This window comes from Calonectris borealis, chromosome 1 (genome assembly GCF_964195595.1).
Source record: "Calonectris borealis chromosome 1, bCalBor7.hap1.2, whole genome shotgun sequence".
NCBI lineage: Eukaryota > Metazoa > Chordata > Aves > Procellariiformes > Procellariidae > Calonectris > Calonectris borealis.
Genome location: NC_134312.1, coordinates 145,287,963 through 145,301,500, shown reverse-complemented (window position 1 = coordinate 145,301,500; position 13,538 = coordinate 145,287,963). Strand labels below are relative to the sequence as shown.

General features: G+C 40.0%; 1 protein-coding gene across 7 annotated transcripts in view; it reads right to left on the bottom strand.

Moving 5' to 3' along the window:
- CYFIP1 (cytoplasmic FMR1 interacting protein 1) overlaps window positions 1–13,538 on the bottom strand; it is an 87,155-nt gene that overhangs the window by 10,342 nt on the left and 63,275 nt on the right. For all 7 annotated transcript variants that reach the window (XM_075134675.1, XM_075134658.1, XM_075134666.1 and 4 more), the window contains 2 exons: window positions 7,573–7,716; window positions 5,946–6,036 (listed from right to left, as the gene is read on the bottom strand). In XM_075134675.1, coding sequence (XP_074990776.1) covers window positions 5,946–6,036; window positions 7,573–7,716 — 235 coding nt within the window. The remainder of the gene's footprint in view (window positions 1–5,945; window positions 6,037–7,572; window positions 7,717–13,538) is intronic.

Here is a 13,538-nt window from a genome sequence, read left to right as displayed (position 1 = left end):
TCCCAGGTGTCTGAGCAGCAGTGAGCACTTGTGTTTGTTGTTTAAACACACCTGCCCACCACGGCAATGAGATGCTGCAGTGCTGAATACTGGGATTCCTACTTTAAAGATGAGGTTGAAAAGGCAGACTGATATGGCAGAAAATTTTTCAGAAGAAATTTTTGATGCTAGGAAAAAAATGCAGACCGAGGGCATTGAAGCAAGCTTTACTGCAAGTCTACACTGTGTTTCAGTTACACACCCTAGTATTTCTTTTGTGTTTTTCTCTGTTGATGAAAGGGCTTCCACGCCTAGCAAGAAAGGTCTTCTAAGGATCAACTGCTAGAAGTCAAGTCAAATACTTTCCTCACACCAAGACTGGATGCCCTTCTGGAAGCAAAAGTCCATTGCGTTATCCTGGTCTTAGGTCTGTGCCACAGAGGAAATCAAACTAGAATATCTACCAACGCTTCTGGTCTTAGTATCCGTGGCACATACACAGAGATTGATGGTGAACCAACAGAAGGGCTGGAAGACTCCCCGAAACACAGTGACTAACTGTAGACTTCTCCACATAGTTACTATGGCGAGAAAGCACTACCCGAGCAAGCAGGATACTGGCGACAAGGACAGACATGGGGATGTTTTTCCCTTTATCTTGTATGGCGAGTGGGGAGCAATTTGGTGAGAAATAGAAACGGAGCTGAGCAGCAAGGATGATTCTGCTACCACAACATGGCAACAACCATTGGTCATGAAGGGGATGGAAAGGTGGTGGTGGTGGGGCAGTGCCAGACTCTCTCAATCCCCCTCCCAGCCTGTGGATTTTGTGGGGAGTTTCAGAAAAGAAATTTGTGCCTGGAATGATGTGGAGAAAATTTCATCAGTTTTATAAGGACAGCTCTGAAGTGAAATTCTGAGAATGACCCGTGTCACCTACAGCAAATATAAAGGAGCAGGATGGCACAGAGAGAAACCAGGAGCAGCACAGAGGACTGAGCTGGCAACAAGGAACTCGTAATGAAGGTGTGACTGAAACCAAAGCAAGACAGTAAGTCCACCCAAAAGCAGCAGGACAGCAGAAGTCAAAGAGGCTTGAGATTCATACCGTAAAAATTACATATTGTCTTTTATAGTCACTCCCAGTTAGAGCTCCTCTCAAAGTCCTTAACAAAGATCCTTACTTCTTCACCCAAAGCCCCAGTCTCCATATACAGATATATAAATACACACACCCACACACATGCATTCATGAACAAATTGTGTCATTGTTTTGAAAATCTGACACCCAGTATTTAGCATGCAGTTGTTCCAAATGCCACTATCAACAGTGCACCGCTTCCCCTTAGAGGAAGGGCTTGGTTTACCGGCAAAACAGACGGAATTTTACAGAGCTACACAGGCTATTTTTGATGGAACAGAAATGACACTGAAAGCACAATCTGCTCCCCAATGGAGTCCTGTGGCAGAAATATTGTTTGCATTATTGTTTGAGCAATGGCATTCCCAATTACACCTCCTTCTACTGTATAGTACGCAGAACTGTATTTTTATGAAAGACTATGCATGCATACCGAAGCCCTGGAAAAAGAACAAGTGTCTCAGGAAATTTAATTTCACTTAACTGCATGCAACCTTCCTCTTTCCCCTGATTTTATTTGTGGGTGCGATTCATAAGTTACTGAATTTGTTATATATACATAGCATTTTGCAAGGCAAATGGATCAAGGCTTTTTGCTCTTTCTCTCCAAGAAAGCAATTTTAACTAAACCCCTCTATTCCTGCAGATGGGATGATGTTAGGTGTCATAATAATCGATTTTATAATCCTAGTTTCTGATTTACACAGATCTCAACAAAAGCAAAGGCTGTTGATATAAAACAGATCCAGTAAAGTATAGAAGATTAGTAAAGGATTTGGTTCCATCTCTGCTTCCAAAATCCTATCTCAACAGCACTCAAACAGCAGATGCCAAGTTTCAGCTGTGCAGTCTGTACACTGATTAATTTAAGAAGTCAGACCAAATCAACGCATGCAACACAAAGCTGGTTGGATTTCTTCACTTTGGTCACCTTTCATTTTCTACAAAACAATCTCAGTTCACACCTACAGACTCAAATCAGATATGTTCCAGAGCTTGTAATAATTCTGGTACCTAAAAGATTAGGATAAAAATTGGCTATTAATTCTAGAACTGAATTGTTGACTAACAACAAACTAGATCTTGAATATAATTCTCGGTCTAGTTGTGTTATGGATTATTTTCTGCAGAGTACTGGCTTCACTATTGTCAAGTAAAATCTGCTAATCCGCAATAGCAAAATTGCTCCCAAGAAACTGGGTGTTAAAATGACCTTTAGTTTATGTTCACTTTCATATAGACCTTCAAATGGTAGCTATAAATACTTCTTTGGCTCACAAGAAACATCATTAACTCTGCATATCAGCAATCATGTCATTCCTTTCAACAGAAATTTAAGATTTAAGAATATACATGTATTTGGGAATTATGATCACAGAGCCTGTGCACTGTGTTTATTTTGCTAGAACGAAATATCCTATTTTTCTGCACATCTAACCAGTCCTTACTGCCCTTTCACAACCATCTAGGTGATTTGGGTTGCTCCCAAATTCTTTCAAATAAGTCTGTGATTCCCTCCCAAATCTTTCTCCAATGGACAGGTTCCAGAAAAACCTATGAATAAATTCCCTTCATATTCTTCTCCACAAGGACTCAAGTCATCGCGCCCCCAACCAAGAATTAACTTATTGTCCTACTCATCCAATTTGATCAAAAACCTGGGATAACGGGAAGCACTCCTAGCCCTTCTGCTGTGCCCCAAGCGATGCTTCCCCAGCAGCCTCCAGCCACTACTGCCCTCCACCACGCTTCCCGGCCCAGCCTAGCTCCAGTTCCTATTAGACCATGACCCAAAATATTCCAGAAAAAGGAGGGTTGGAAGACTGTTTTTTGCCAGGTTGCTGCGCTGAAGCAGCTCAGAAGATGTTGCCAGCAGCACAATCAGCCCAGGGAGAGACGGGAACACAGCCGCCGGCAGCACGGGGCACCGGGAGGCTTCCCCAAACTGCCGTGCGAACACACGGGGTTTCAAAAGATCACGGCCTGGTGTAATGAGTGTTTTGCCCTGCACCAGCTTCGGGTCTTTTGTTTCTTTGATTTTTTTTTTTTTTTAAGAGAAGAAACATGGAAATGCTATATTTAGGAAAAAATACACCATTAGGCTGTTTTCTCACCAAGTTTGTATCTTGCTAAGCTCATTGATTTTTCTTAAAAACTTTCTTTTGGAGGGGTGATATACCAGTGACAAAAATCTAAGCCTCATCTCACAGCAGAGCTGACAAACTGCTTTCCTCATCGTGTCCAATGACACTTCAAAGTGGCAGGACATGAAATACTCATTTATCAAAAGCAGGAATGCCGCATTCAAATACTAGAAAAATAGCAGAAGAAAATGTTACCTCCAAGATGAGATTTCAAGTTTAAACTCTTATAGGCCAATATTCCTTTAAGAGCTTTAGTGACTTTAAAAGGTCCCTTTAAAAATCCTTACGCTTAATGTATTTTTAGACAAATATTTTTATGACTACAAGATGAGCAAGTTCCCCACTGCTTTAGACTGTTCCTATGGAAACAAACCTATTGGCGAACAGGAGTCCTGAACAACTCTGATGCCACTGTCTGTACCCTGCTCCTTTTAGCAGGAATAAATCACTGTTTAGAAATCCACAAGTCTAGAGGGCTGATTATGTAGGGCTCAAGGAATTGCAATCAACAGAGTCCAAACAAAGCTCTCCAAATGAAAAGTCTGAAGTGCATGAAATAGCTAGAGGCTTACTTACTGAGCATATTTAAATCGCTTTGCGTATGGAGAATGGACTCAGGAAATTAATTCTGAATTGATAAATGCATGTTACATCAAGACAGACAAGAATCTACATATTTAATCTGTAGATCAGAATCACAGTTTTGGTCTGTATGTGTAAGTAGTGCCCATTATAAAGAAATTACTTGTTGTGAAAGAACAGAAGCAGCATACGGACATGCTCTGTAACGCTGACTTACTACTACAACTACTAACTTCTGCAGGAAACTTTTGGAGGCAGAGGAGGGAACAGACAACTGTTGGTGTGCATTAGCTTGCATTTTCGGTGGCGAACCAAGTAAACAAGGAGTGGCAAAGACTGCTACAGATGCCAGATGAGGGCTCAAATCTACAGGACCTCCCCGTCGCAGAGAGCATTTTCCTTTATCAGTCAGAGCTGCTCCAAGGGCGGACGGCTCCATGATGGAGAGGCGTCAGAGTGTGCAATGCGATTCTTCAGTGATGTGAGAGAGGGATGCAGCTTCCACATGCGTTTTCTGTCTAGTGTCTTCAAAAGAAAAGGGAGAGGTGGCGTGACAGTGCTATAAAGGCTGTCTCTGCCATTTCTTGGAAGAGTCTCTGCAGGACGTTATTAAGTGTCCACTGCTAGAAATAGTTCAGAACAGGAAAAACACATGTGTCAGGATAAAATCTGTTAGGAAGTGGGGCAGTGAAGGAGCACAGAATCGGGTTGGTTTTTGAGATCCAGTCCAAATGTAGTTGCTGAGATCTTCCATCGTAACACCAAGAATTACTCTGATCTCTCGGTACAGTAGGCATCTAAAATATATGGGATTTCTTTTGCAAGAGTAAATATGACATCAAAGCAGTTTGTGATCCCTACAAAACAGGAAAGTGATGAAAGATTTTAAAATGTTTTAATCAATCCTGTGAAGGCTACCGTTGCCTTTCCTATAGGATAGATTGCCTTTTAATCTCAAGAGAAAGTTTCTGCTTAAGTTCCTGGGCACCTCCTGCCAAATACTTACTCCTTACAGGTGAGGATTTCTGGCAAGAGACTATGAGCTTCCTAATGTCACCTGCAGCATCGCAGACCCTGGTGATGCATAATCTATATTTGAGAATACCTACTGCTTGTGTGGTCAGACCTTAATGAGGGGCTAAAAACCTCAGATAGATTATTTTTCTATTGCTAACTACCATGATTCATCCATTTCTATGCTCCAGGGAGAAAAACAGGAAGGAAACACTTAGCAAGTCCTCGATTTTGTTTAACATTGGTAATGAGCGTCAAGCAAGCTGAGGGAAGCAGAAAAAAACCCAACCTATTCCAGCTGGAGAGGCATTTAATAAACCTAAGCGACTCTGGAAAAATAAAGATATATTCAGGAGGTGGGTGGCACATGGAAGGATTAATTTGCGTTAATTGTGGAGTTGTGGAGGAGGAATATTTTGAAGGGGGGGAAGCAGTTTCAGAATTTCAGTGAAAAATGTGGTAAATACTAATTAGCCAATTATTTCTCCACAGTGGCAAGCAGCTTTCAAAGTCATTTCTTCTTCTGCAACTGTCACACCTCCTCTTAAGTGGCTAAGATGCGCCCCACACAAGCCTCAGACATAACTATTCTGGCAGGACCAGTTTGCCTCTCAGCAGTAGCACTCCTTTTATCTAACAGTTGATAAGGGCGAAGAAAGAGGTAATAGAGGCTCTTCCAGAGAATCAGGGTTATCTAAATCAGGCATTTAAAAAGAAAAAGTGTGAGAGGCTAACTTGCAGAGGGAAAAGCTCCACACGCTTATGAGAAAGACTAGAAAAAGAAACTATTGTGAACAAGATCCAGATGATCCAGCTCAAGATCAATTATGTCATAAGGCTGTCTATATACAAACTGTCATCCTTTTATTTGCCCTAAGCAGGGAAGACTTAAAACTTTATTAAGCACTTCCAGAAAGCCCAGCATTCAATGATTCTTGTTATGAAAAAAAAAAAAAAAAAGACTAAGTGCTGATTATCGGGAGAGAGAAGAGAGGGAGGGAAAGAGAGAGGTACATATGATCCAGAAGACAGTGATTAGTATCATCTTATTAAGGCTACTATGGCAACACCAAACATGAACTAACCTGGAGAACCATACTCATGTCTTGGTAACCTACAGATCTTAGGCATCACTTCCATTAGGGTCTTGACATACTGAAGAATCGTCCCTTGTAACTAAGAGAAAACAGATGTTATTGAACTAAGAAATTGCATTCAAACTACACATGATTTGAACAAGCTCTAAAAATCTTGCATTTAATTCTGTCAGTCATCATCTTCAAAAAGGCAACTTTTTCAAATGAATACAGTTGCACTTTCCTTCATGTGGCATTAGCCACCTTTTGCTGCAGGAAGAGTGGCACAACAGCTAAGACCAGGAAGGTAAAAAAGAGGAAATCACGTTCTTCTCGTGTAGACTGTCTCTATTGTCTAACCAACTTTTAGATTTTTGGTAAAAAAACTTGCATTGGAATGCTTACAAAAGCAACAACAGAAAAATCCTTAATTAGGTATGTCTGTAACAGCTCAAACTGGCTATTCTGGACATACCAGTTCAGACACAGTCCCAGCCTACAGTCAGTCTGCCTTCCTCCCACTAGACACCTATCTCATACCTGTTTTCTCACATCTGAGCATCTGCATCAGGCATCAGCAGGACACCTCCCCCCAGGCCTTTTAACCTCCTTTATAAACGCCCAAGCGTTCAATGCTACCTTTAATGAATTGGGACGATTTACCACTTAAATAAATAATAAACCCCCCCCGCCCCAACAAACCAACACTCGACCCTAAACCACGAAAAATATCTGTGTTTTCTTCTTTTCCTGAAGATTAGACCATAGTACCCCTTCAAGAAGGCTCTAGCCTTTCTAGAACGTCAAAAACGTACTTAGAACATTGTGGGAATTACTGTAAACAAACTGCTGAATGTGTCAAGTGTCTGAAGTGAGATTATGAAAACTACAGCTATCCCCTGGTAGAGTTGGATTATTTTGGCAGCATGCTCCTTACAGGCAACAGAAACAGGGAGGAAAAGACCATTTCTTTAGCTTAAACTTAACTGCAATACTTTATAACTGTACACACAGACAATACTAATACAGCTAACAGCCAGTCCCCTCAACCTCCTCCTAGTTACAGAAAAGGCCCTTTCCAATACAAGATACCCAGGCTGTATGGATAACTTCTTCAACATCTGGTCTGAGCACTCTTCTAAATAGGCTTGATGCTATCCATTACTACATCAAGCACAGAGATTAAACCTTCCTTGTTATTAAGATGTCACCTGTCAATGATGTTATTAATGAAAGCCTGAAGTTAGGCAAGGCAGAAAGCACGCTCCAGCTGTTCTCAAAAAATATCGAGAAACTGAATTTACAGTACAATCTTTAAGCTGAAATCAACTTAATTTGAAACATTCATACTTTTCCAGAGTTTACCCAGGACCTAACAGCATAGGTCTGCACAAATGAAATTCATCTCTCCAATACAGAATCCAACGTTTTCAAAACACTGCTCAGGCTACCAAGGCACATCATCTATTGCTTTCACAAGACATTGAGTACTCTCAAACACAGCTTCTATTGAACTTCAATGGAAGTAACACTTTAAATTAGTTTTATCTGATATCATACTTTCACTTTGTTTTTCTTGAGACATATCTATCAGAAGCCATTTGGAACAGCAGAAAATGAAAGACAATTGGCATACCAGGCTCTTGACAACTTTCAGCAACTCCTCCATCACCACAGCAATACCCTGATACCCAAGAAGTCTACAGATGACTTTAAAGTGAGGGGGACCAACAAAATTCCTGTAGTTGCTGTAGATGCTGGAATATGCCAGATTCAATGCCTAAAACGAGAAAACAAATATGATTAATGACAATTTTTGCTGACTGCATCTTTGCAATAATCTCATTTAAACAGCATTTTAAAGCATATTAAAAATAAAATAATAACTTTGTATCTCACTCTCTCTCCAGGAAGTTAAAATACAAAGCTTCCCTTTTGTAAGGCAGGAACTCCAACCAAAATCCCTGTATTAGCAAGAAAAACTTGTAAACACTTTTTTTTCACCAGGCATCTTCCACTTACCATTTATAAAGCCATGAACATTTCCTCTCTTGTATTTTTCTATTTATACAGGTATAAAAGGCTAAGAGTAGTCAATGCCAGTGTTCAGATCCCTTAACTTAAAGCACAGCTTCTATTCCTATATCGTCCATTTTATGTACAAAACATCTTGAAAGAAGTTACTTCAATTTTCAGTTCATAATAGGTGTTTTAAGTCTCTGAGGACTCAACTACAAAAAAACAGCCTTCTGCAGCTACTGCTCTCTGCAACTAATTACGAAGGATCTCGTTTTTCAAATCCCTTAGCTGTACACAAAATCAAAGCAAATCTAAGTCTGGGATGTAACCTCATGGAAGTTCTTCCAGAGGTGTATAAATAGGATCAGGTGCTTGGCCATATTAATGACTGCTTCTTCAAAGTGAACACAACCGTACAGACTGATGCTGCTGGATTTAGGAACTGTTTGCTGAAGCCACGGATCAAAGGGGAGTTAGCTAACTTAACATCTTCCACTTCTGTAAGTGGGCTGTTCTCCTAATATCCTGAAATTTAGTTTTAAAAGGGAATCTTGTCAACCTTTCCTGCGAAGGTTCTGTTGTCTTTCCTTTTCTTTTCTTTTCTGTAGTTTTCATTCTCTCTAATACATTCATGAAAGACAGCATACTGTTGGACTTTCAACTCCACACACATCAGCTGTAACAGAAAATTTTCCTTCACCAATATCCAGGAAGAACATCGACCTTCCCTCCAATGCAGATCCTGCCCCAATTATCCATGCAAGTCAATACCAGATACTGTAATACATGGCATTGCACAAAGAAACTACTAGGAATTCAAGTCATGAAACTCTACCAAGCTCTTGGAGGATTTTAGTCTCATAAAAGAAATAATCTTTAGAAGAGATCAGGATAGAAGATACACATTTTTATTTATGTTGTAAATCTCTATATAACACCAGTTTCCAACACGTTTTGGACTGTGGACTTAGAAATTTAAAAATTGGATTCTAGACTGACATAGAGCGAATGCAAATTTGGCAACAGGTTTACACTTCTTGGCCACCTTTTGTGAAGTTTGTGAAGATGTACTTCACAAACCCTCATGGGTCAAAAATTGTCACATTATGGAAGAAATACATGAAAGCACAGGCTCAGAAGGGACCATCTAGGTCATAAGAAGAGAGACCTAGAGATCCAAAACCAACTTTCTGAATCAGGCAACTGACCTAAGTGAGAAACTTTGCATATGTTATTAAAACACATATACATAGAAAATAACATAAATTTTATCATGCTTCAACAACACAGAAAGTTATAACTAGCAATTTGTTTCTGCAATGTGAAAATCCAAGAAGTTGCCAGTACTGAAATTTACTTAAAGGTTTAGTTATATTTCTTACGTGGCTGAACTTCTGTCTCCATCTGTGTGAAGCAAGACAGCCTGACCTGCAGAAGGTCAGGTTTTGGGGTTTTTTTGGGGTTTTTCTTATCTCGAGAGTCCTGCTGAACAAGAAGCTGACCAGGAGCCAGCAGTACGTCCTCGCAGCAAAGGCAGCCAACAGCCAGCGGGGCTGCATCAGGCAGGGCACTGCCAGCAGGTCAAGGGAGGTGATCCATCCCCTCTACTCAGCTTGGGCGAAACACACCTGGAGTACTGGTCCAGTGATGGGCTCCCCAGTACAGGAGAGACATGGAGAGGCATGGCAGTGGGCCTCAAAGATGATTAAGGGACCGGAGCATCTTTCCTGTGAGGAAAGGCTGAGAGAGCTGGGACTGAAGAAGAGAAGGCTCAGGGGGATCACATCCACATGCAACTGATCATCGGGGGAGTAAAGAAGACAGAGCCAACTCTGCCCAGCAGTGCCCAGTGACAAGACAAGGGGCAAGGGGCACAAACAGGAGATCCCTTTCAAAATCAGAAAAAACTTCAGTGAGGGTGGTCGAACAGAGAGGCTGTGGAGTCTCTGTCCTTGGAGATGTTCGAGACCGGACACGTCCCCGGGTAACCTGCTGCAGGTCACCCTGCTCTGGAGGGTTGTCCGTCAGTCTGGGAAGCTCTGTTCTAAGGACCGTGGGCTTGTGTTGATTTTGTGGAGGAGGCCTGTTTCCAAATACTCAGCCATCTTTTCTGTGGACGCAAACTAAAATAGACACTTGGCTAATTGTTAGACTCCTAATACACGACACAGTCCTGCTATCAGATCAGAGCTGGCTAAACTCCAAACACACCCCGCCGGGCGGACAGCCTAAAGCTGCATCCCTCTAGTACAACGTGTGCTCTCTGCTTACAGAAAAGGGGCGTGGGGCATCGACGGGGGAGAGAACTGGTAAAACCTTAAGAAAATACGTGCAGATGAACGTCCTGATACACTAAGCATTTATGCAGTTGTCCCTAAAAGGTGAGATTTCACCTTTTGCTTTTGGTGCTTTTGGTCAGGTAGGTCTCCACAATAAATGTGTCCAAACTATTTCACCTATAGCGCAAGGAGAATTTTACTCCAGTCGGTTAAAGCATTTTACTGCTGTGAGGTTAAGGGGAGGGAACTCCTCTTCACACAGCAGAAATTTGTCATAGAAAAGCAAGCCCTAAAAACATGTTTTCAGTATTTAAAAACTCACCAATACATAACAATAAAAAGGCAGCCAATCTAAAAATACATCTTTCTTTAATGTAACCTTCATGGGGAAGTACCTAAAGTGGTCCACGCTGGATGAGCGGAGCTTTGTAAACTGTGACAAGGGATTAGAAAACACCATCACACGCCACCGCCGCTTCCCTCCCATGATGCACAAAAGCATAAAATGCTTAGGGAAGAAGCCACTGACAAAGTTGGGGGAGGGGAGGAAGGGAAGGAAAGAGAGAGGGAGCTCTGTAGTTTTTTTTTTAAGCTATGCTTGCTCCCTCCCCCTACTTAAATTAAATAAAAAAAGGAGAGAGATTTGCTAGTTGCTGATGTCATCAAAGTGCTAACATTAATCACTCACAGCATCATTGGTACAGGCACAAGAGCATATAACCGGGATGTTCAGGCAGTACACTGTCCAAGGGGGGGGAAGCAAGAGAGGGGGGAAAAGACATTATTTTTTCTCCTGTATGTTCTTTGAAAAGCAAGGCAACAGCATCTTTAGACAAGGTGTGCTCTTGCATGAATTTAAGTGGAAGAGACAAAGAAACCATGCCACCAGTAGCATCGGAGAAAAAAACTGAAAGCACCAAGCAGTGAGAATTCAGTCCAGGGAATCTGGGGAGCAGAAAAAGCAAACTGGCAAGCAGAGATCAGGCAGGAGATAACTCACGTGAAAAAGGATACAGAAAATTCAGTGTTTATGTCATTTTCGCAGCAGCATCACCGTATGAAAACTCTGTTCTGAAATTTCCGTCAGGAAGTGACGGTAAGTACTGACTTTATAATCTATAAAACATCAAATGGGTTTTCCAAACATTTACATGCCAGTAATTATATATCTTCTAATAACTGATGTTTTGTAATAATAAAAAAAAACAGTATTATTGATGTTTAATTAAAATCCAAACATTCAACTTACAAAATGCTGTAAGGATGAAACTATTGTTTCTAGACTGTGTTAGGAAGTGTTCTATAAAAATAAATTATAATTTTAAGTAATTGGGATCTACCAGCTAAAGAGAAGACACATGAGCAAGTAAAAGCTCTGATTTTACTAATGTGCCTGATTTTAATATCTGCAGAAGTTGGGTAGATGCCAAAATGTGTCTGTCTCATAAGTTTATTCAATAGCAAACTCAATTCCTTTATATTGTTGCTGTATCAAAAAGGGTGCACTTACCACATGATTAGAAAGGCAGCATCTACCCAGATCATCATATCTAAGGTTTTACATTGTAATGAAAATGAACATACATCTTTTTCTTCCCACTTCCCAGTAAGTATAATCCAAAAGCCTCGAGCAACAATTTTCATACATAAACAGTCACAGAATTCTTACTATTAATGTAATGTAACAATCAAGATCCCACTAAAATAATATCTATTTTTCCAGCCTCCTATCTAGTATAAAATACAATAAAAGTATTACAGAATAATTTCAGAATATGTTATGAGCAAATGTTGTGAGCTTTCTTAATCAGGAAAATTTTCAATAGTAAATTGTTATTTAGCCAGGAGACTTAGCATCTGAAACCTCATCATAAAAAAAAAAAAAGTAATTTTTATAACGAAGTCATAAACAATGAAATAGAGTGTTACTGTCATGGGAATTTATGTTCATAAAAAAAGCAAGAAACTTTCACAGTGGAAAAAACTTTCACATGAGTGCCACTAGAAACTGAGTATTAAACTACAAGAGAACCAGATTAAATTGCTGAGGTAGGCGCTTTTGAAAAAGCTACCCTCACCACTGTAAAATAAAAAAACCCACCCAATGAACGAAAATATCCACTGGCTATTATTAAAGTTTGTTTTGTTATAAAATAACAATTTTAATTAAAAGTCTACCAAGGCAGAAGCCAACTTTTTGTTCTGAAAGGAAGATAATCTTTAACAGAAGCATTTAAAAAATTGCAGAAAATAGATGTTTTCCTTACACTATTTACAGTGGTAACACAAATTCAGAATCTCAAAATATTGGCAGGTTTTCTAATGTCAATTTTATTATGAGGAGGAGTATTAGTTCAGGGCAGACAGACTACAGAATTACATACAATCACGTAGCACAGGAAAGTGTATTAGTTATTTTTTTAAAAAACACTATCTATCCAAAGGGTATCTACAGTGAAGGGTGTACTTCACCAACTAAGCCTAGCTTGAGAAAGCTTTTCCAAGAGGCTGACTAGCATCAAGGCTAAATACTGTGACGCTGATGCCACCAGTGTACGATCATCACAGCCGCTGCTCTAGCAGTGCCTACGGGTGTGCTAACTCACCAGCAAAAGACGGAGAGTATCGGCGAGTAAGAAACTGATGTAAAATTACACTGGAGACAAAATAATATCTGGTGATGTTTCCAGATACTGTTTTGTTTTTCAATTGACTGTGACAGGCAAAAATCAAGACTTGTGGATGGCCAGAGGAATTTATCCCTCAAGATCCACTCCTGCCACCCCTCAGTTGCCACTTACCATAAGAAAATTCACTGCTCTCAAAAGCAAGCTTTGAGATTACGGAAAACACCAAATAAGTAAAATAAAATGCAAGATACTCAGACTAGAGAGAAAAGCAAATGCTGCATTTCTTTCCTTTAAAAAACAAACAAACAAAGAAATCCAAACCCCACTTATCAACATAGTCACTAGGCAAGTATTTTGTGTGACAGGTAAAGAGTTAATTAGTTGGATGGTCAATCTGTCAGTCTTTAGTTTAATGCCAAATCAGACAGTGGTTCAATTCAGTTTAGATTTCAATGACATTTTTTTATGAGAGTTTGACTCATAACATAAAATTACATTAAATATTAAACTATTTTTCCTATTAGAAATGTTTGTTCTATTAAAGAGAATACTCAAACATTGCTCCAAAGGAGAGAGGCATTTATTAATGCATCTCTTTAAACTTCTGATCATTTGTTTTTCCCTGTGGGAGGGGTATACATTTCAAAGTACAAAGTATATTCACCTCTCCCCTT